This window comes from Nyctibius grandis, chromosome 1 (assembly GCF_013368605.1).
Source record: "Nyctibius grandis isolate bNycGra1 chromosome 1, bNycGra1.pri, whole genome shotgun sequence".
Lineage (NCBI taxonomy): Eukaryota > Metazoa > Chordata > Aves > Nyctibiiformes > Nyctibiidae > Nyctibius > Nyctibius grandis.
This window is the reverse complement of record NC_090658.1, coordinates 10835176-10854814: the sequence shown is the minus strand read 5'-3', so window position 1 is coordinate 10854814 and position 19639 is coordinate 10835176. Positions and strand designations below refer to the sequence as shown.

General features: G+C 54.8%; 2 protein-coding genes across 8 annotated transcripts in view; one reads left to right on the top strand and one right to left on the bottom strand.

The window, feature by feature from the left end:
• Window positions 1-230: 230 nt before the first annotated feature.
• LOC137669791 (T-cell activation Rho GTPase-activating protein-like) lies at window positions 231-15694 on the bottom strand. 7 transcript variants are annotated; one of them, XM_068412102.1, is made up of 16 exons: window positions 15660-15694; window positions 15001-15278; window positions 13103-13242; window positions 10753-10878; window positions 4583-4624; window positions 4330-4414; window positions 4172-4225; window positions 3199-3383; window positions 2839-3000; window positions 2647-2754; window positions 2282-2477; window positions 1935-2052; window positions 1500-1630; window positions 949-1039; window positions 688-862; window positions 231-306 (listed from the first exon to the last, which is right to left on the bottom strand). In XM_068412102.1, the coding sequence occupies exons 2-11, from the start codon at window positions 15170-15172 to the stop codon at window positions 2307-2309; spliced, it is 1245 nt and encodes a 414-aa protein (XP_068268203.1). In that variant the 5' UTR covers window positions 15173-15278; window positions 15660-15694; the 3' UTR covers window positions 231-306; window positions 688-862; window positions 949-1039; window positions 1500-1630; window positions 1935-2052; window positions 2282-2306. The 7 variants fall into 7 exon arrangements, with proteins under 7 accessions (XP_068268203.1, XP_068268220.1, XP_068268195.1 ...); XM_068412119.1 differs by lacking the exon at window positions 15660-15694 and adding an exon at window positions 13324-13364 and having other exon boundaries at window positions 13996-15599; XM_068412094.1 differs by lacking the exon at window positions 15660-15694 and having other exon boundaries at window positions 15001-15599.
• The window catches only part of LGALSL (galectin like), a 6577-nt gene continuing 2469 nt past the window's right edge, over window positions 15532-19639 (top strand). Inside the window, exons 1-4 of the mRNA XM_068412150.1 lie at window positions 15532-15860; window positions 16040-16111; window positions 16245-16333; window positions 16804-16981. Of these exons, the coding sequence (XP_068268251.1) occupies window positions 15828-15860; window positions 16040-16111; window positions 16245-16333; window positions 16804-16981 (372 nt within the window). The 5' untranslated portion in view covers window positions 15532-15827. The remainder of the gene's footprint in view (window positions 15861-16039; window positions 16112-16244; window positions 16334-16803; window positions 16982-19639) is intronic.

The following is a 19639-nucleotide window of genomic DNA, read 5'->3' as shown; positions in this document are numbered from 1 at the left end:
AGAGGGCTTGGACCACATGACCTCCACAGGTCTCTTCCAACCTCCACACTCCTGTGTCACTCTGGGCTTTGGTTTCCCTCCTAAAGCACCTCAACTCAGCCCTCATGCCTGCTGGAAAGGATGTTGGGACAAGGGACGATCCCAAACTCCTCCCCGAGGATTCATCCCAAAACAACACCTCCCCACTCCACAACAGCTCATAACAGATGAAGTCAGAACAGAAAAAACGTGATTTTATTGTGGACATCCACTGTGGAGGGGGGCCCAGGAGTCACACTGCTTCATCTGGTGAAAACCAATCAGCACCTGCAACAACAGAGTCAGAAAGCTCTGAGAAATGCATCAAGGCAGGAAGAGGCAGGATTTTGTTCCCCTTTCTTTGGGGAACACTGTTTATGAGGAATTGTTCAGGGCCCAGAAGAGAGAGCTATGGCTGGCATTGGCTATGGGATGGCTCTGGCACCTTGTCCCCATGGGTAATGCCCTTAGAGAACTGTGCGTGCGCAGAGATGCACAGTGCCCCTGTGCCACGCAGCAGGGCTCCATGGGGAGCCCCTGGGGAGCTGCCATGGAGTTCTCTCCTAACCCTGCACAGCACCAGCCCTCGCCATCCCTTGCCAGTGAGCTGGACTCCCTTAGAGCAGCATTGAGAATGGAGAGAGATGGGCAGCAGAGCCTGGTACACACCTGGGCTTCCTGACCCTCTGCACCATCCTGCATCTTCTCACTGCTCCATGTCCAAAAGCTCTTCCTCTCTTCATCCTCTTCTTTCTCCACGCCGCTTTCACTCTTCTGTCCTGAGGCTTCTTCTTTTCTCTTCTGATGTCTTCTCTTTTCCTGGTCCTTGGGAAAGCCTAAAAACCTTCCCATCCCACAGTGGGATTAGTCAGGGAAAGCCACCACTCACTGGAGTCACTTCCGAGTTCAGCCCCAGCGAGCTCATATTACCTTCTGTCCTCCGAGAGGCTCGCCAGCTCTTCCGGGCACCCCAAGGACTCTGCCATGCTCTCAGGGTGCATGGAGGCAAAGCTGGAGGTGCCTACAACAGAAATGTTGGAGTTGGCAGGTGGCAAGCGACCACCTGGAGCTGTAAGTGACTCTTTGTTTGCCAAATTGCTACCTCAGCTCTCCAGAGGAGATCCCTTTGGCTGCTTTGCATCAGCCACATTTCGCACAGTCCCCTCACCCCCAAAAATAGACTTGGTGAAGCTCTAATGAAGGCGACCTGAGCAAAACCCCTCTGGGGTTGACAGCTCCTCCCCTCTGTCTCTTTGTAAGCATGTTGGGGACATCCTGTTTCATTAAGCACGTGCCTAGTGCATTGGAGAAACAACCTCTCCACTTTTCCTCGCTATGTATCATCCCGGCGGGTGGAGCAGTAACCCAGACACACACCAGCTCTACGGCCAGGGAGAGGCACAGCAGCTACTGGGCCTCATCACAAACTCCCCTCCTCCTCCACCACACACGCTGTCATGGTGCTTGGGGACCTGACATACCTCTCCCACCACATCTCCCCCAGCATCTTGGTCGACACTGAGCAGAGAGGGAGGTGCCAGTGGCAAGGCTTCTGCCTGATGCTCGCTGTCGGCTTCGTCTTCAGGGACACTCGGCTCTTCCAAATGCAGACCTAGAAGGAAAAAGCACGTGCAGCAAAGCCACTTCTGGGCAGTAAAAAACCCACAAACCTCAAGCAAAACCCACACGAAGCCCCACACCACTGACGCTTTCAGCCCTCTGATGCCCTGTCTGCAGGCTTCAGCTCACCTTGCACAGCAAACCCTTCCTGCCCCGAGAGCCAGTGGCCAAACAGAGGCCACGGGACAAGAGGGGCTGAGAAGACAACACCCAATGCCCAGCCCCACCAGAAACCATGCTGATGTTTCTGGTGTCCCCAGCCCCAGCCTGTGACAATCCTCAGGCCCTCCTCTTACCTCTGGATGTCTCCTGGGAAGCTGGACTTTCCTCAGCTGCTGGGCTGCAAAGGTCTCTTGCCTCCTCCTCAAAGAGTTCCCTGCAGTTCTCAATCAGGAACTCCACCAGCACCTTCACCTGCACACATCAAAGCCTTGCTCTCAAACCCAGCTGCCGGCAAATGGACCAAGCAGCCTCTCCCACTCCTGAGCCTTGCCTCTGCACACAAGGCTGTGGTTGTGGGGCTGCTCTGCCAGGCAGCCACCCCACCAGCATTTGCTCAAGGGAGGAGGCAGCCAGAGACCTCTGAGCAGCCAAGCTCTGATGGACCGGCAAGGCTACAGCCGGCTGCTCAATACAGTATTACCTTCTCAGTGGCCTCCAGCATGCCCTCAAAGGCAAAAAGATCCTCCTTGGCTGGGCTCAGAAAGTTTGGCCCAACGCAGATGGCCAGGTTGCTGCAGCTCATCCTGCTGGTGTCTGTGCTGTGGCCAATGTGCTGCAGGAGGGACAGCAGCTGCTTCAGGAGGAGGAGGTTGGATGCAGGCAACTTCTCGGCCACCCTGAGGGAACAGCAACACAAGGTTAACAAAGCACATGTTGCCCACGGCCATCTCCCAGGCTTGCCCAGGGCAGGCGCGAGCCAGCAGTTGCCTTGCGCAGCTTCCCAGGTGCTCCCAGCCAGCGCTCAGGGCTCCTGCTCAACGGGCAGGCTGCTGCCCACACTTATACTTTCAGCTCTTCCATCTTCTCCTCCTTGCTGGGCCTCTCCATCGCTGCCATCCACTCGTCGTACAGGTTGGTCACGAGGAGCTTGGCAGGGATGCTTCGCAGGAAGTCCTGCAATGCCAAGGGCTCCAGATGAGCCTCTCAACACCCCAGCCCAGCCAGGAGCTCCTCCAGCTGCAGGTCAGGAGCGCTCACCTTCAGGATGACGGCCAGCAGCAGCGCAGGCTGGCTGCCCAGCTCGACGTCCGTCCCGCAGTCCAGGGCCTCCCGCAGCTCCCGAAGCTTGGTCCCGGTCACAGCTAGGCGGAAGATCTCCTCCGTCGATGGTCCTTCACGCTGCAGGACAGCCAGCAGCTCCTGCAGGAGAGGCAGCAGGACACTTGCTTGGCTGAGGAGCTGCCTTCCAACAGCGCTGGCCAGAGCGCTGCCCCAGCCCTGGCTCCTTGCTGGGGGTGAAGGGGCCAATACCCCGGCCCCAGAGCTCCTGGGGTCACCCACCGCCTCTCTGGAGCACTCAGAGGGAGGGCTGGGGACCCCCTGTCCAGGCTGGCTCACCTGGATGGGCCGGGGCAGCGTGCCCTCCTCCCCACAGAGGGCTGCCAGGGGCTGCCCAAAGAGTGCCCTGCCGCTGCCGGAGCCTGCCTGCCCTGGCGCCGGGGCAGCGGCCGGGCTCCGCCGCACAGCAAAGGACCAGGGCAGCCCCCTCCTCCTCCTCCTCCTGCTGCTGCTGCTCCCTCGTGCTGCAAAGGAAAACAGAGGAAGAACCTGTCGATGGAGATGGCCAGGCCAGCGCTCCCGGAGCCTGCCCTGCCCTGCCTGCAGCGCGGTGCTGAGCGGTGCGGCAGGACGGGCAGGGAGCCATCAGCTGGAACCGCGGCTGAGGCTCGGCAGCTCCGGCTCAGAGGCTTCGGAGAGCCGGCGTGCCACCAGGACAGCGTGTCCCAGCCCCTGTCCCCTCCTCCAAGCCGTGGGCAGCAGCACGGGCTCCGCGTCCCCGCAGAACCACGTCCAGCAGCCGCTGCCCAGCAGGTGTCCTTGCTCCTCCAGCTGCTGTCCTCCCTTGGGCTGCCCAACCTGCATGGAGACACTCAAGGGACAGCTGAGCACAGCTCAACCGCTTGCAGGAGGCTGCCTTTCCTTCCAGAACTCACCTGGTGAGCGGCAAAGTCCCTCTCCATTTCCAGATGAGGCCGTCGCAGGCCCTTGCTTGGGATCATCCTGCAAGAACTAGGCTGTGCTTAGAGAGCAGCCCCGCAGCAGAAAGGGCCACCAGCGAGTTGCCACCCAGCACCAGCAGCCTGAGCGCGGCACAGCTGGGACCCTCTGCCCTCCCGGGCTCTCTGCCCCACGGGGCAGCTTTCCTCCCAGTGCCGCCAGTCAGGATATGCCAGCGTTCCTGGTGGCTCCCCAACCCTCTCCGCTCCCCAAATGGCACCACAGGACCCTCCCTCCCTCCCGCACAACCTCACCCCCCTCACCCCTGGCACCACAGCACAGCCAGAGGCGGGTGAGAGGCAGCCATTCTCACCTCTGCCTGGCCCTCCAGCAGCCTCTCCAGGCTCCTGGCGCTGACCGTCCTCCTCTGGGCAAGAGAGAAGGAGAGGAAGAAGGTGAGCAGCCATGGTGGTGCTGCTGGGCTGCAGGACCAGTGCTGAGGAACAGAGCCCAGAGCAGAGAGACACTCACGGCATGGCGGCGGCTCAGCTCCTTCTCCAGGAGCTTGAGAGATGGCAGGCGGGTCACCCGGGCTCTCGGGGCTCCTCCTGGTGTCCTGGGCAGCGGGAAGGGACAGGGAGAGAGCTGGCTGAGCCCCAAGCCGCCTCGCCTCTCTTGCCAGGCAGCTCTGCCTGAGAGCTGCCCGCAGCCGTGGGGGCACCTCTCCCCAGCTGGGAGCTGTGTCCCCCCGTCCGGCTGTGCCTGCAGCATCCCCCCGCCTTACCCCACCAGGGTGCCCAGCCACAGCTCCTTCAGCGCCCGGGACCTGCAGGAAGAGAGGAGAAGCAGCGTCGGGCCCCGCTGCCCCCCAGCCCGTGGGCAGAGGCGGGCGCCTGCACAGCCCTGCGCCGTGGGGAAGGACACATGCGCAGGACGAAGCCCCGCGGGGCAGGACAGAGGCGCTGCCCAAGCCCTGGCTCCCTCTGTCCTGCCACAGCAGCTGCTTTTGCCCTTCCCTTCTGGGGACAAAAAGGGTATTAGGGGATGCCTGACGGGGAAATACCCCCCATCCCTCCCTGCTGCCGTGCTGCCAGCTCCCTGCCCAGGCTCTGCACGCAGGGCAGAGGCCATTCACAGCGTGGCGTGGGCATGGCTGGGAACCTCTCCTGCCCTGCATGGGACGGGGCACCACGACTCACCCGAATGTGAGAAAGGCTCACATTCACCTGAAGTAGAAAGGCTTAGGAGCATTCAGGAGGCTGAAATGGAGATAGACTGGTGGAACCAGGCTCTGCCCTCCCTGCAACAAAAATGGGAGCACCTGCCAGGGAGCTCCCAGGATCGAGGGACCCCTGTACTCTGCCACTCTCAGGTGGAAAACAATAACCTAGAGGAAAGGAGTGAGTGGAGGCAAGTCTATGGCCGTGGCAAAAGGCGAGTGCCCTCCTTGCCTACCTCGCCTCCACAGGTGCCTCTGAGCAATAGATATGAAGCCCTAGTGGAATACAGCCGGTCCAATGGGGATGTGGTGGAGAGGCAACCTATATCAGAGGTCCCACCACAGTCAGAAAAACCTGACAGGCGTATAGCTACCTCCTCCACAAGGAAGAAGAGAAGAGTTTTAGTGGTTGGAGACTCCTTCCTAAAGGGATCTGAGGGCCCAATACGCAGAGCTGACCCCCATCACAGGGAGGTCTGCAGTCTACCTGGAGCCCGAATCAGGGATATCACCAGGAAGCTCCCCAACCTGGTGAAGGCCACTGACTACTACCCCCTGCTGATCTTCCAGACAGGTGGGGAAGAAACTGCATCCCGTAGTCTGAGGGGGATGAAGAAAGACTACAAGGCCCTAGGACGGTCGGTGAAAGAGTCTGGGGTACAAGTTGTTTTCTCCTCCCTCCTTCCATTTTCAGGTGATGGCGTGGGATGGAATAGTAGGATTCTCTCCATAAATGCCTGGCTACGAGACTGGTGCTACAGGCAGGGCTTTGGGTTCTTTGATAATGGCTGGTGTTATAAGACACCAGGCGTGACGGTAATACATGGGAAAGGTTTATGTCGTAGGGGCAAAAGGGTTCTGGGACAGGAATTAGCAGGGCTCATTCGGAGAGCTTTAAACTAGATTCGAAGGGGGATGGGGTGGTAGCTGGGCTTGCACCACTGGGGCAACGCTCTAGTGTTGAGGTAGACCAGGAGGCCTCCCATCCCCCTGGGGTGAAATCGGTGTACTCAGCTCGCTCCCTGAAATGCCTGTACACCAATGCACGCAGCATGGGGAATAAACAGGAGGAGTTAGAAATCCGTGTTCGGTTGGGGGGCTATGATCTAGTGGCAATTACAGAGACTTGGTGGGACACCTCGCATGACTGGAATGTGGTCATGGATGGCTATGTCCTGCTCAGGAAAGACAGGCCACTAAAGAGAGGTGGTGGAGTTGCTCTTTATGTGAGTGAGCAGCTAGAATGCATTGAGTTCTGTCCAGGGGCGGATCAGGAGCGAGTTGAGAGTTTGTGGGTGCGAATTAAGGGGCAGGCTGGCAGGGGTGATACTGTTGTGGGTGTCTATTACAGGCCACCGGATCAGGGTGAGGAGGGTGATGAGGTCTTCTACAGGCAGCTGAGAGCAGTCTCTCAGTTACAGGGCCTGGTTGTCGTGGGGGATTTCAACTACCCTGATATTTCCTGGAAGGCCTATTCAGCCAGCCATCCTCAGTCCAGGAGGTTCCTCCAGTGCATTGACGATAACTTTCTGATGCAAATGGTGGATGAGCCAACTAGGAGAGGAGAGCTGCTGGATCTTATCCTCACTAACAAGGAGGGTCTGGTTGAAGTGGTGAAGGTTGAGGGCAGCCTTGGTTGTAGTGACCGTGAGATGGTAGAGTTCAGGATCTCATGTGGCAGGAACAGAATAGCTAGCGGAATCACAACCCTGGACTTCAGGAGGGCCAACTTTGGCCTTTTCAAGCAATTGCTAGGGGAAATCCCAAGGGACAGGGTACTAGAAGGTAAGGGGGCCCAAGATAGTTGGTTAGCATTCAAGGACTGCTTCTTCCGAGCTCAAGATCAGAGCATCCCAACAGGTAGGAAGTCAAGGAAGGGTACCAGGAGACCTGCATGGTTGAACAGGGAACTGCTGGGCAAACTCAAGTGGAAGAAGAGGGTGTACAGATCATGGAAGGAGGGGCTGGCCACTTGGGAGGAATATAAGTCTGTTGTCAGAGGATGTAGGGAGGCAACTAGGAAAGCTAAGGCCTCCTTGGAATTAAACCTTGCAAGAGAGGTCAAGGACAACAGAAAGGGCTTCTTCAAATACATTGCAGGTAAAGCCAACACTAGAGGCAATGTAGGCCCACTGATGAATGAGGTGGGGGTCCTGGAGACAGAGGATAAAAAGAAGGCGGAGTTACTGAATGCCTTCTTTGCCTCTGTCTATACTGCTGGAGGCTGTCCTGAGGAGCCCCGGACCCCTGCGGCCCCAGAAGAAGTCAGGATAGAGGAGGAATCTGTCTTGGTAGATGAGGGCTGGGTCAGGGACCAATTAAGCAATCTGGACGTCCATAAATCCATGGGCCCTGATGGGATGCACCCATGGGTGCTGAGGGAGCTGGCGGAAGTCATTGCTAGGCCACTCTCCATCATCTTTGCTAAGTCGTGGGCAACGGGAGAGGTGCCTGAGGACTGGAGGAAAGCGAATGTCACTCCAGTCTTCAAAAAGGGCAAGAAGGAGGACCCGGGTAACTATAGACCAGTCAGCCTCACCTCCATCCCTGGAAAGGTGATGGAACAACTTGTCCTTGGTGCTGTCTCTAGGCACATCAAGGATAGGGGGATCATTAGGGGCACTCAACATGGCTTCACCAAGGGGAAGTCATGCTTAACCAACTTGATAGCCTTTTATGAGGACATAACCTGGTGGATAGGTGATGGTAAAGCTGTGGATGTGGTCTATCTCGATTTCAGTAAAGCGTTTGACACGGCCTCCCACAGCATCCTCGCAGCTAAACTGAGGAAGTGTGGTCTGGATGATCGGGTAGTGAGGTGGATTGTAAACTGGCTGAAGGAAAGAAGCCAGAGAGTGGTGGTCAATGGGACAGAGTCCAGTTGGAGGCCTGTGTCTAGCGGAGTCCCTCAAGGGTCGGTACTGGGACCAGTTCTATTCAATATATTCATTAATGACTTGGATGAGGGATTAGAGTGCGCTGTCAGCAAGTTCGCTGATGACACAAAACTGGGAGGAGTGGCTGACGCGCCGGAAGGCTGCGCAGCCATTCAGAGAGACCTGGACAGGCTGGAGAGTTGGGCGGGGAGAAATTTAATGAAATATAACAAGGGCAAGTGTAGAGTCCTGCATCTGGGCAAGAACAACCCCATGTATGAGTACAAGTTGGGGACAGAGCTGTTGGAGACCAGCGTAGGGGAAAGGGACCTGGGGCTCCTAGTGGACAGCAGGATGACCATGAGCCAGCAATGTGCCCTTGTGGCCAAGAAGGCCAATGGCATCCTGGGGTGGATTAGAAGGGGTGTGGTTAGCAGGTCAAGAGAGGTTCTCCTCCCCCTCTACTCTGCCCTGGTGAGGCCGCATCTGGAATATTGTGTCCAGTTCTGGGCCCCTCAGTTCAAGAAGGACAGGGAACTGCTAGAGAGAGTCCAGCACAGAGCCACGAAGATGATTAAGGGAGTGGAACATCTCCCTTATGAGGAGAGGCTGAGGGAGCTGGGTCTCTTTAGCTTAGAGAAGAGGAGACTGAGGGGTGACTTCATTAATGTTTATAAATATGTAAAGGGCAAGTGTCATGAGGATGGAGCCAGGCTCTTCTCAGTGACATCCCTTGACAGGACACGGGGCAATGGGTGCAAGATGGAACACAGGAGGTTCCACATAAATATGAGGAAAAACTTCTTTACGGTGAGGGTGACCGAACACTGGAACAGGCTGCCCAGAGAGGTTGTGGAGTCTCCTTCTCTGGAGACATTCAAAACCCGCCTGGACGCGTTCCTGTGTGATATGATCTAGGTAATCCTGCTCTGGCAGAGGGATTGGACTAGGTGATCTTTCGAGGTCCCTTCCAATCCCTAACATTCTGTGATTCTGTGATTCTGTGATTCTGTGAATGTGGCGGTGCAGGAGCCGCTGGGCCAGCTGAAGATGAGGGAGATGCTGTCCTCATCACTGCCTCCCTCCTCCTCTTCTTCCTGCCCTGCCACCTTTGTCCCGCCGCTCAGCACCCACAGCTGGGCCAGGGCCAGGCGGAGCTGTGGGCACAGGGTGGTGCCACGGCTGCAGAGAGGAGAGGCAGGCAGTGAGCGGGAGGTGGCCTCCATGGGGTCCCCGGGCACAGAGCCCTGTCCCCCACCCGCCCTTGGGACAGACATTGGTGCATCCAGCACCAAGGTCCTGGGGCTGGGGCCAGGGGGTCCCTGCAATGGGCCTAGGTTCGGGGATGGGGGAAAGGCAGCTGGCTCTGAGGGTCTTACTGCAACTTGGCGACCACCAGTTCATCTTGAAGGAGGAGGAGGCACCTCTCGCTCCTCCTGCGGCCCCGGGTCAGCCGCATGTCTGCGCTCTGCACTGGCTCGATGTCGGTGAGAGCCTCCCTGCAGAGCACAGAGTGGGGGCATGAGAAAGGCCGCTGCTGCAGGGCCCGGCCGTGCCCGTGTGTCCCCGAGCCACAGGGAGAGCCCACCTGGAGCCGCAGCAGCAGTTGGCCTGGCCCATCCTGCCCAGGTCAGAAGGGCCCTTGCCAGGGACCAAGGACACGTCCCAGCCAGTGATAGCAGGGGTGGGAAGCTGGGTGCTGGTGCTGGAGCCTGGTCAGCTGGCCAGCACAGCTCCGTCCTCCTGTCTCTGGTGGCTGGTGGCTCCAACTGACCAACGGTCCGAGCCCAACGGAAAGTGGGCGGGGCCTGTGGGGGCACGTGCTGGGGGTTCTCTCCACTACGGCCATGGCTGTCTTGTGCTGGGGAGCCCAGAGCAGGACACGGCACAGGGGAAGGACCACCTCCCTCCTCCTGCTGCCACTGCCCCTTGCCTTGGCCTTCACCGCTGCTTCCTGGCCTCCAGCTACACTTGGGGCCACTGCTCACCACCCTCTGGCCTTGGCTGCTCAGCCCCCTGCCCATCCCCTGCACTGCTCACCGGCCCATGTGCTGCTTGCTTTCTTCCAGTCCTCACGCACAGCTCCCTTCTGCAGTGGCCTCACAAGCCCTCTGCCAGCTCCCTCAGCACTGCAGGGTGCACCCCATCCAGGCCATCAGGGGCTTGTGCATCTCCACTTTGCTTCAGTGTTGCCTCATCTCCTCCTCTGCCACCTGATCCTAACACATCCTCTGGCACTCAGGGGACCTCTTCCTTGCTCCAGCCTTTCCTCCAGCTCCCCAGCAGCCCCTGGGATGGCTGAAGGCTGCTCTTGCTGGGACCATCATGCCCCAGGAGGCTTGGCAGGACGGCATGAAGTGCTGCCATGGTCTAGTGAACATCAGGAGAGTTAAGATGGAGCAAAGTAAATCCCTAAAATTGTGCCCATATGATAAGTTTTTGTGCCCATGGGGAATGGGGCATCGCAACTGTTTGTGTTGTCTTCTTCTGTGCCTTATGGTGCTTCCTGCCTTACGGTGCTCTACAGCCATGGGCTTCACTCCTCTGTCACCATTTTAGCGGGGAAGCAGCGGCCGAGGTTCCCAAGCAGCAGCTATGTGGTGTTGCCCCCTGCTTAGCAAGGAGGACCCTAAGCCACTGTGCCTTGGTCAGGGGTGTGTGGCTTTCCCTGGATTCCCTGTGCCTGGCTCATCCACAGGCAGACCCACCCTCTCTCTGCAGGTCTCCCTGGGCCACTGCCATGAGGACGACAAGTGCATCTTTTCTGTTTGCAGAACGGGAAGGCCACCTCTTGTGAGGAGACAGGGAAAGTGAGGACGAACAGCAGTCACTGATAATGTAAAAGGCACACAGAAAGACCTTTCGACATGCTGATACTTCTGGGTAAAAGCCGTTCTGCAGTCTTCTTCCACATCCTCTGGCAGGTGTATACCGGCACGATGCATCATGGTCATGAATCCACATCTTTAAATTCATGAAGTTGGCCTGAAAATCACAATATTTTAAAAAATAAATATATATATAAACCAGTCCTTTTTATTTGCTGCTAGAATTCAGTTCTTAGGAAAGCAGCCACATTCTCAAATTGCTAGAATTCGCCTCTCTAAAAAAAGGCTAGAAATTGCCTCTTTAGAAAAAACACTTAGTGAATAAAATAAAAGCCAGGTACTTGTGAAAGGACAAGGAATTCCAAACTGAAACTGAAAGAAAAAAGAGCCAACACCATGAGATTCATGATAAAATCGTTGAGATATGATAACGATAATACAAAAGAAGCTCCAAATAAGACACATCAGGAAAGACCAGCCTCCGAGTCATAAAAGTTGTCTGGCCCCTGTGGATGCCTGCAGCTCCTGCCACAACTTTGCAGGTATTACCTCTGCCCGCCCCATGCCTTTGGGCATCAATTTGCCGTGGAAGGGACTGGAAGAGCTGAAAGATCTTGAACATGAACAGTCTTCAACCAGCAGCTAATGCCTTATCTGACATGCCTTTACATACATACCCTCAGCTCCTGGTGCCGACACTAGTGAACAATCTGCAAGACAAATATTTCTGATACGCAGGTGCTCTGCACCAGATGTGCAGCAGTTCTGTGCACGACCAAACAACTCACCAGGACCATCTCCTTCAACATGAGTTTACACAATCTCTGTTACTGAGAGCCCCAGAAAACTGACTTCTCCACTGGATTCATGCACAACCAGAGCTTGAACCCCTAAGGGCAAGACTCAGAGTAGAATAACTCAGGGGGCAATAAGAAGCAAGGAAGCCACATGAAAGAAATGTCAAGAGGCAGGTGCTGCTCCTGGCCCTGGATTCCCTCCTCCGTCCATGAAGATGTGACAGCACTAGCCTGCGAAAGCGCCCAGGCATGCTAAACACCCTCCCCACACCATCCATACCGATAACTGTCACTTGTCTTTCCCCACGGCTGAGCATGGGAGGGCAGGCTTACGGATATCACCACAGGTACGTGGCACCCCATGCTTTAGACTCGGTACGCAGTGCCAGGGGAATCCGTCCTCAGGACACTTTGAAGCCACACGGCAAGAGGGCAAGTACAACATCTCCCACTCTGCTCTCCATCCCTTTGCAACATGTTATCAGCACTATCCTCTCCCAAGCCCTACCTCAGGCACCCACCCAGGCCCAGTTTTTGTGAGGTTGGGTTTGATCTCCCAGACCTCTGCCTGAGTATTTGCAGTGGCAAAGCTACGAAGGTCAAAAAACCAACCACCCAACACTAATCATTGTTTATCGGCACTGCAGTTTTACTGCTGTAATTCTGAAAAGGAGGAATTCCTTTGAATTATTATACACTTGGCTCCAACCACTGAATCAAACTTATTCCCAGACTTTCTCCTTTATCAAATTACTCAGTTTTTTCCCAGTCTTACAAAAACCAGGACTTTGGTGCCTGGCCACCCAGAAACCAAAGGAAGCTTCCACGAAACCAGCAAACACCTCCCATCTTCTCACCAATGTCATTAAAAAAGCAAAACAAACCAGAGAGGTTGTACAAGTCAGTCTATAAACCCAGGCGTGAGGAGATCGGTGTCAGTGGTAATGGGGCAAGAAAGGCAGGGTAATTATACCACACCAAAATTGCGATCGTGCTGCATTCCTTTCCGGTGAAGGCCGGCTAAGAATTAGGTACACCTTTTTAAATCATCAAAGGGAGTGGCTGGAAGATACAAGGTGCTGGGATTAAGACAAAGTTCTGGGTTTGTCAGTTCTCAGCAATGGCTTTGGTGGCTGGGCTGGGCACGTCATTAACTGTTCCCAAACGGTGTTTGCACCATGCAACTTCTTTCTAATCTTTATACAATTCTCACTATTTCAAGAGTCCCAGGCTCCCACTGAGGAAAGGGCTGTACAAACCCAGAAACAGAAGATAATACCCATCCACAAGGTTTTTTGTACTTGGTCAACCAGTCAAGTTCAGTAACTTGTACCTCAGCATTATCTCAGCGGAGCACAAATATTTATTATGCTGCTCCAGCTACTACCACGAGGTCTGCAAGCTCAGACCCTCATGCATGAAACCTTAAGGCCTTCCCTGTCAAGAAGGCTGGTACAAATACTGAACGGGGCCCATTTTGTGCAGATGATTTAACAAGAACTGCATGGGTGAGGGAACAGATTTGGCTCAGACCTCTCCCTTTTTCAGAAGAACAAGTGTAGGAGCTTAGATGGCAGCACTCACCCTGCAGGCCTTTGCAGCTGGGTCTGGAGGAAGCTCCTTCGTGAGTGGGAGGCACAGTGCTGCTTGGAAACGCAACCCTGCTCCACAGACCGCTGGGCAGTGCAGAGGTAGGTAGTCCTCTTCTGCTGGAGAACATTCCCCTAGGAGAAACCACAGGAACAGCCGTCACACAGGCAACACAGCGGCACACAGAGGCAAAGCTCCTGCTCTGGCTGCCTCACCTTGCTTGTGGTTCAAACAGGATTTTCAATGGCTTCCTGGGCTGTTATGGGGTGAAAGGAGAATGTGGCACAGAAACAGAAAGGCACAGACCACCAGCGCCTTAAAAACACGGGAATATCCTCCCCCATCCTAACTTCATACTACAGGTTGTTCCAGTCAATCTTTCCACGGCCAACAAAACAAATGTTGCATTTGTGCTAGTTTTTGGAAGACACCAAAAAAGACAAACACGAGGCAAAGCAGCTAGCCAAATGGCCAAGTCTTGCTATTTAATTATTTCAAAATGAAAATGTTCAATTAAAATCAGCTACAAAACAAAGACATAATGATGACCTCTATCCTCACAAGAATTCATGCTTTGGCACAAACAACTGGCTGGCCTGATTTTATATCCAATAAATTTAATCTTATAAATAAAGTGGCTCCCTGTACAGCAGAGGAAAAGACGAGGTGTTCTGAAAAGAGCTCTTTGGGCATCATGGAACACTGTACCATTACATAAAAATAAAAAGCTTAGGGAGATTTCTGTTCTCTCTTAGACCAACAGGGGAAAAAAGCATAATACAGCTGGCATCAGCATTGGTGAGGTGAGCAGCACACGGGTGCTGACAAAACCATCAAGCCAACTCCAGTTCTTCTTTGTGGTGAACTTGTGAACCCACTCAACTCACCACTCGAAAGTCAACTGTTTCTAACGTGCGATGGTTTCACATTACTGCCCTGTTTACGAATTCAGTCTCCTGGCAGTATTTGAGGAAGGTGCTTTTCCATGTGGCGACGGCTGACACCCAATGTTTTGGCATGAAGAAAACAGTCCAGTGGTTTTCCCATGCCGAGACCTTGGCCGCAGGGATGTCCGCTGCCTTTGTGTCCAGCTGTGCTGGTACAACTGAAAAAGCCATGACTGCATTATGTGACCTCTAGTAGAGCTGTATGCACGAACACAAGCTTCTATGAGCCATTTCCAGCTGGGTATCCAGAGATGAAAACATCCCCAAATTAGTGGGCACTACTGAAAAAGTAACCAAGTGTCTAAACACTTGCACAATCTGTACTTACTCTCAGCAGCTCTTGATTTCTCAAACGGCATCACCTACTGATTGCAAGCGTTTCCCAATGGACATGCACTGTCATATGGAAACCCTAAATATTGCAGTGACTTAGCTTCTTGCACTCCACTTTACTCAACATAATTAACCCTCACAGCGCCTCAGAGGAAGAAGGACAGCGACATTCACCAACCCAGCCCAGTGCACAGGTAAGAGGCACCAAAAGCCAAGCAACCCATGCAAGGTCCTGCAGAAAGCAAGCCAAGCCCAATCGCTGTGTCACGTTGCTAAAGAGATATTCATGCCACCAAATCCCAGTGGTGAGGAAATGAGAAGAAAGGCTTCCTCAATTCCCCCCATCCTCCAGGACCCTAAACTTGTCAACAGGTTCATTACAGCATGCTTGCCAGGACAAGTCACTCCTGCTGTGGTAAAGGCGAGGGATTCCTGGCATTGCATGGCAGCCACGAGCAGGGCTGGTGGCCTCAGCCGGGAGCTCTGCCGTGCTCTCAGCAGAGCGGGGACACCCACAGACACCAGCACGTTGCATAACTACGGACACGGCATGTCAATAAGAGCTCCTGCTCCATAACGAGCCATGGACAGCCGACCGACTTATGCAATTACCGTGTCTCATTAGGAGGTTGGCAGGGAGGATTTCAAAGGAGCTGCTGCCTGACTTGGCCGAGAGGCTGACATGTGTCCCTCCAAAGCAGCCCCTCAGGGACTCGACCCCACGGGGGGTCCATGCCATGGGGCAGGGCACGCTGGCACAGAGGGGAGGGTGGTGATGGTTCATTTGGGGGGGCTGAGCCCTCTCTGCACCTCTGGAGACGGGGAGTTACCCAAGACGCCCGGCTTGGCCTCTTCTCCCGGGTGTCCAAGTTCAGAAGTAAAGATGCTCCCTGAAATAAGGGGCGCGGGGCTCCTGTTGCCCCTCTCCAGCCCCTGTCCAAGCATTCACCACCCGCAGGCCCCAGGGGAGGGGTCCCCGCCAGCCCGGGGGCCGGCAGGACCCTGCCAGGGCCTGCCCCGGGCCCACCACCGCCGCCCCCTCCCCTGCTCCAGCCGCCCCCCCTCAGCGGACCGGGGCCTCCCCGCTCTTCCACCGGGCCCTGCCGCGGGGCAGGCTGCGGAGCGGAGGAAGCGGCAGCAGCCCCCGCCCTACCCGGCTCCCCCCCGGGCCAGGGGCTGGGCTCCCCGCCGGGCAAGGCAGAGCCGGTCACCTCCCCTCCTCCTCCTCCTCCTCCTCTTCCTCCTCCTACTCCTCCTCCTCGCCTTCCTACTTCTGCACCGGCTCCGCTCCCGCTCCGGCTCCGCCGCTGCCGCTCAGCCGCCGGGGCTGCCACACAGCCCCCCTCCCTCCTTCCTTCTTTCCCTCCCTCCCTCCCTCTCCCCCGCCCCCGCCGGTCCCCCCTCCGCCCCGTCCCCAGCGCCGCCGCCGCTTCCACAAGATGGCGGGGACCGTGGCCGAGCGGGACGCGCTGGTGAGTGCCGCTTTGCCCCCTCCCCGGGGCTCCGGGACGGGGACCGGGACGGGGCTGGGGGGTAGGGGGGCGGGCGGGCAGGGCAGGCCCCCCACGGCGGGCACCTGCGGAGCGGAGGAGCGGGGGGCCGGGAGGGGCTCCGCCTGCGCCTGCCTCAGCGCTCTCCTTTTTACCTGCAGAAAATAGAGGACGGGCATTTAAACAACTCCCTGGGATCCCCGGTGCAAGCTGATGTGTACTTCCCTCGCCTGGTAAATCACCTTTATTTGGGTTTTGGGGGGTTTTGGTTTTTTTTAACCCCTTTAACCCGCCCCCCGGCTGCACAACGGCGGCCGCTGCTGATGCCGAGTTGACCCTCGCCACCCTCTCCCCTGTCCTTTCCAGATTGTCCCCTTCTGTGGGCACATCAAAGGAGGAATGAGGCCGGGAAAGAAGATCTTAGTTATGGGCATAGTGGACCTCAACCCCGAGAGGTAACAGCCGGGCAGGGGGCTGCCCGCCCTGGGGGCGGTGGGCTTGGGGAGGGTGCGAGGCGGGAGAGGCCACACACACATCCACAAACACACATACACACGGATCCCTCCTTTCTGGAAAGGGATTATTTTTATCATTTTAAATATAGCGTGCTGATTTCTCCTTTGACCCATAGAGGGGGCATTTCTTTAAGGGATCCTGTTTCCCAACATTTCACTTGGGAGTAAAGGAGCATATATATACATATATACTCATATATGCACAACACACATATATATATCTCTATGCTATAATCATGTTCTTGTCCCTGATGAGCTTTCGGAGCATTCCCTGAACAAGCTGAGCTGTCACCCTGCCCTGTGCCACTGTACCATCAATGGCTTTAATAAGCTGAGAAATGAGACCGGCGGCATTTGGGGCTTATTTACTTGTTTCTGGCTGAATGAGAGCTGTTCTGTTTGTGTTGCAGCTTTGGCATCAGTCTGACTTGCGGGGAGTCAGAGGATCCTCCTGCGGACGTAGCTATTGAACTGAAAGCTGTGTTTACAGACAGACAGTTTGTCAGAAACTCTTGTGTAGCCGGAGAATGGGGGGAAGAGCAATCGTCTATTCCTTACTTTCCATTTATACCGGACCAGCCTTTTAGGGTGAGTACCAGGATGACAGCGGCATGCACCGTATCTGATAAAGTGTAATACGATCAGAGTTGCAGCAGAACCCGACTTGCCTCTTGTGAAATCACATAGCCCACACTTCTCCAGTTGAGACGCCGGTTGCCGGCTTGTTTGTATTGATCAGAAGTTGCGCGGAGATCCTGCTGCTGCATGCAACCGCAGGCATTTCAGATGGGGCTATGAACGCCGCACCGGGGTGCTACGACAAGTCGGAGGTTGTAATACTGGGTGATGAAGCGCACTTCCTGAGCTTAGTTTTATAGCTATAAATTAAAAAGTACCTCTATGTCATTAGTGCATTATAGTTATTACTGGAGAATGTAAATACTCTGTGGGACTGCCGTTTGTTTTGATGGTTTTTGTAATGGACACAGTGTTTGCAGTTTAGTGCAGCTAATAAGGATCTTGTTCATCCTTTGTCTCCAGGGACGTTGCGCTGAGGTTGACCGTAGCCCTTCGTGTTAGCAGATTAAACAGCTAAGCAATAGTGGTGTTCTTTTCTGAACCCTGGGATTAAATCTCCTGTCCAATTTTAAGTCTGTACTCACTTGAAAACAGTGTACATGGAAATGCTGTGCTGCAAGGGATGGACTGGCTTGACCTAGAAGCAGATTCCCATCTGTAGTGTTTATGGTTATGTGAAGATGTCTTTGCAAATCAGGACTAACAAAGTATGCAGCTGCAGAGGGCCGCTTCTCTCTCAGCAGCTTCACTACGTTGAGGAAAAAAGGCTGCATGCCTTCTCCATGCGGCTGACCCAGAAAAACCCTCCTCTTCCTCCTCCTCCTCGCCCTTCTTATGAAACCTCGCTGGCCCCTCTGCTAAATGCCAATGCTCTGACCAGCTGCCAAACTCTGTTAATCCTTCTTGCCCCCAAGATAATATCCCCCAACCCCAAAAGCTCACCGTCTCCCCGGATGCTTGGGCTTTGAGAGGGTGTTTATGACTGGTTTTGCTGTGAATTGGTTGCGCTCTATTTGCTTCTATAAACTCTCCCATCGGAACTGGCAACACCCTTTTGGTGCGTGTGGGAAATGCACTTGAAAGGGCTTGAAGGCTTGGTCCTGCTCTGGCTGAGAGGTTTATAGTACCTGCTGCAGTGGGTGGTGGCTGGGCCCTCAGACAAGCCAGACAAATTACCCAGAGCATGTTTTGTGGGTGTCCCACTAATGACAGTTGACATTAGAGGACTGCAATATTGCACGATTGACGTGAGATACTGTAGGAAGGGAGTTGTTGTTCTTTTTCTTCTTCCCCCCCCCCCCCTATTTTTTCCTCAAATGCACAAATGGAATTTAGGCTCCCAATTGACTTTGTACCTCTGATGGTATCCCTCTCAGTGAATAAACTAGACCACTATTAAGTGTTCTTGCCAGTTGCTAGTGAACCAGTCCAATTATCGTTCTGGCGTGGCCCAGGGTGATCTGAAAAAATGGATCGTAAGCAGTGTTGAGGCTAACCATATATTTTACATAACAAGGCCTAAGGCTGGATGTACCTGCCACAGTGACACAGGAGCTACGTGGCAGCACGGGCGCTTCCTTGTTCCGTGGTGCACTACCAGGTCCCCAGGAGCTCTCCTGGTCTGACTGCTGCCGCTTCTTCCACTGCAACATGCTTAAGTCAGTCGAGCTTTGGCTCAATTTGTCGCTGGCCCCGTTCCCATTTTTATACGCTGTAATAGCAGCAGAGTCAAGTGCCTGGAAGCAGCACTTCAGACTACCAGCCTCTTGAAATGATCCAGGATTTACATGTGGCTTCCCTGCAGATTTTCTTCTTAGCCTGTCTGGACCTGGAGGTCTCCGAGGGCCTACATGAGAAGCGCACGTTCTGTGCCCGCATATCCCTGCTTCCTGCCAGGGCAGCTCCAGCGAAGCTGAACTACAGGGCACCCTCTCAAGCCACCCCTAACATCAGGAATCTCCCGACCTGTCCAAGCTTGTTCAGCTCCAGGCTTTGTTGCTTTTCCAGAGCAATTTCTGCAGGGCTGTAGGAGGAGGGATGAGCTGTGTCGCTCCCTGATCCTGTTTGTGCCTCATGCGAACTGTCTAGCTGAATTCAAGCCATCCTACACTGCATTTCCCTCACTGCAGCCCTGGTATGGATTCTAGTCCAACAGGGAGTCCTGGGCTGGCTGCAGCCACAACAGTGAAGGCTTTTTAGTTTTGCAGCAGCTCTGTGAGTATCCCTGGGAGGGGAGGGCAAACCTATCCCTCCTCTCGTGTTCGTTCCCTTCCAGTAAATTAATGGAAGCGTAGAAAGCATTGCAGAGGGAACTGCCCCCTCATTCTGCAGCAAAAAAAAAATTTTGTAGCAAGGAATGCAAGAGTTGCGTTGGAGATACAATTTCTTCCCCCTGTAATTAGCAGTCTGAGTCTCTTTTCTGGCATTATTGCAAGAGGCAAAACCTCCCTGATGCCAGTGGGACTGGGTTCCACAGTCCTTCTCGACGTAAGTGTGAGATTGGATTGACGTTCCTGTGAAGTAAGAGTAGATCCATCATAGTGTAACTGGTGTCACAGGGGCAAACTGGTCTCAGCCCTCACTGTTATGTGGCATATAAGTAGCAAAATGTGTAACCGCACCAACACTACTTAAAGGCTAATGGAGTGCTCTTTGTATTCTGTAAAG

Excerpts from the sequence above, each read along its gene's own strand:
- LOC137669791 (XM_068412102.1), bottom strand. The coding sequence starts at position 15,172 with ATGAACCATCACCACCCTCCCCTCTGTGCCAGCGTGCCCTGCCCCATG. Across the intron at positions 3,384-4,171 it reads TGCTGGAGGGCCAGGCAGAG|CACGAGGGAGCAGCAGCAGC; the intron begins GTGAGAATGGCT and ends TTTCCTTTGCAG. Across the intron at positions 2,755-2,838 it reads TGCTGGCCGTCATCCTGAAG|GACTTCCTGCGAAGCATCCC; the intron begins GTGAGCGCTCCT and ends TTGGCATTGCAG.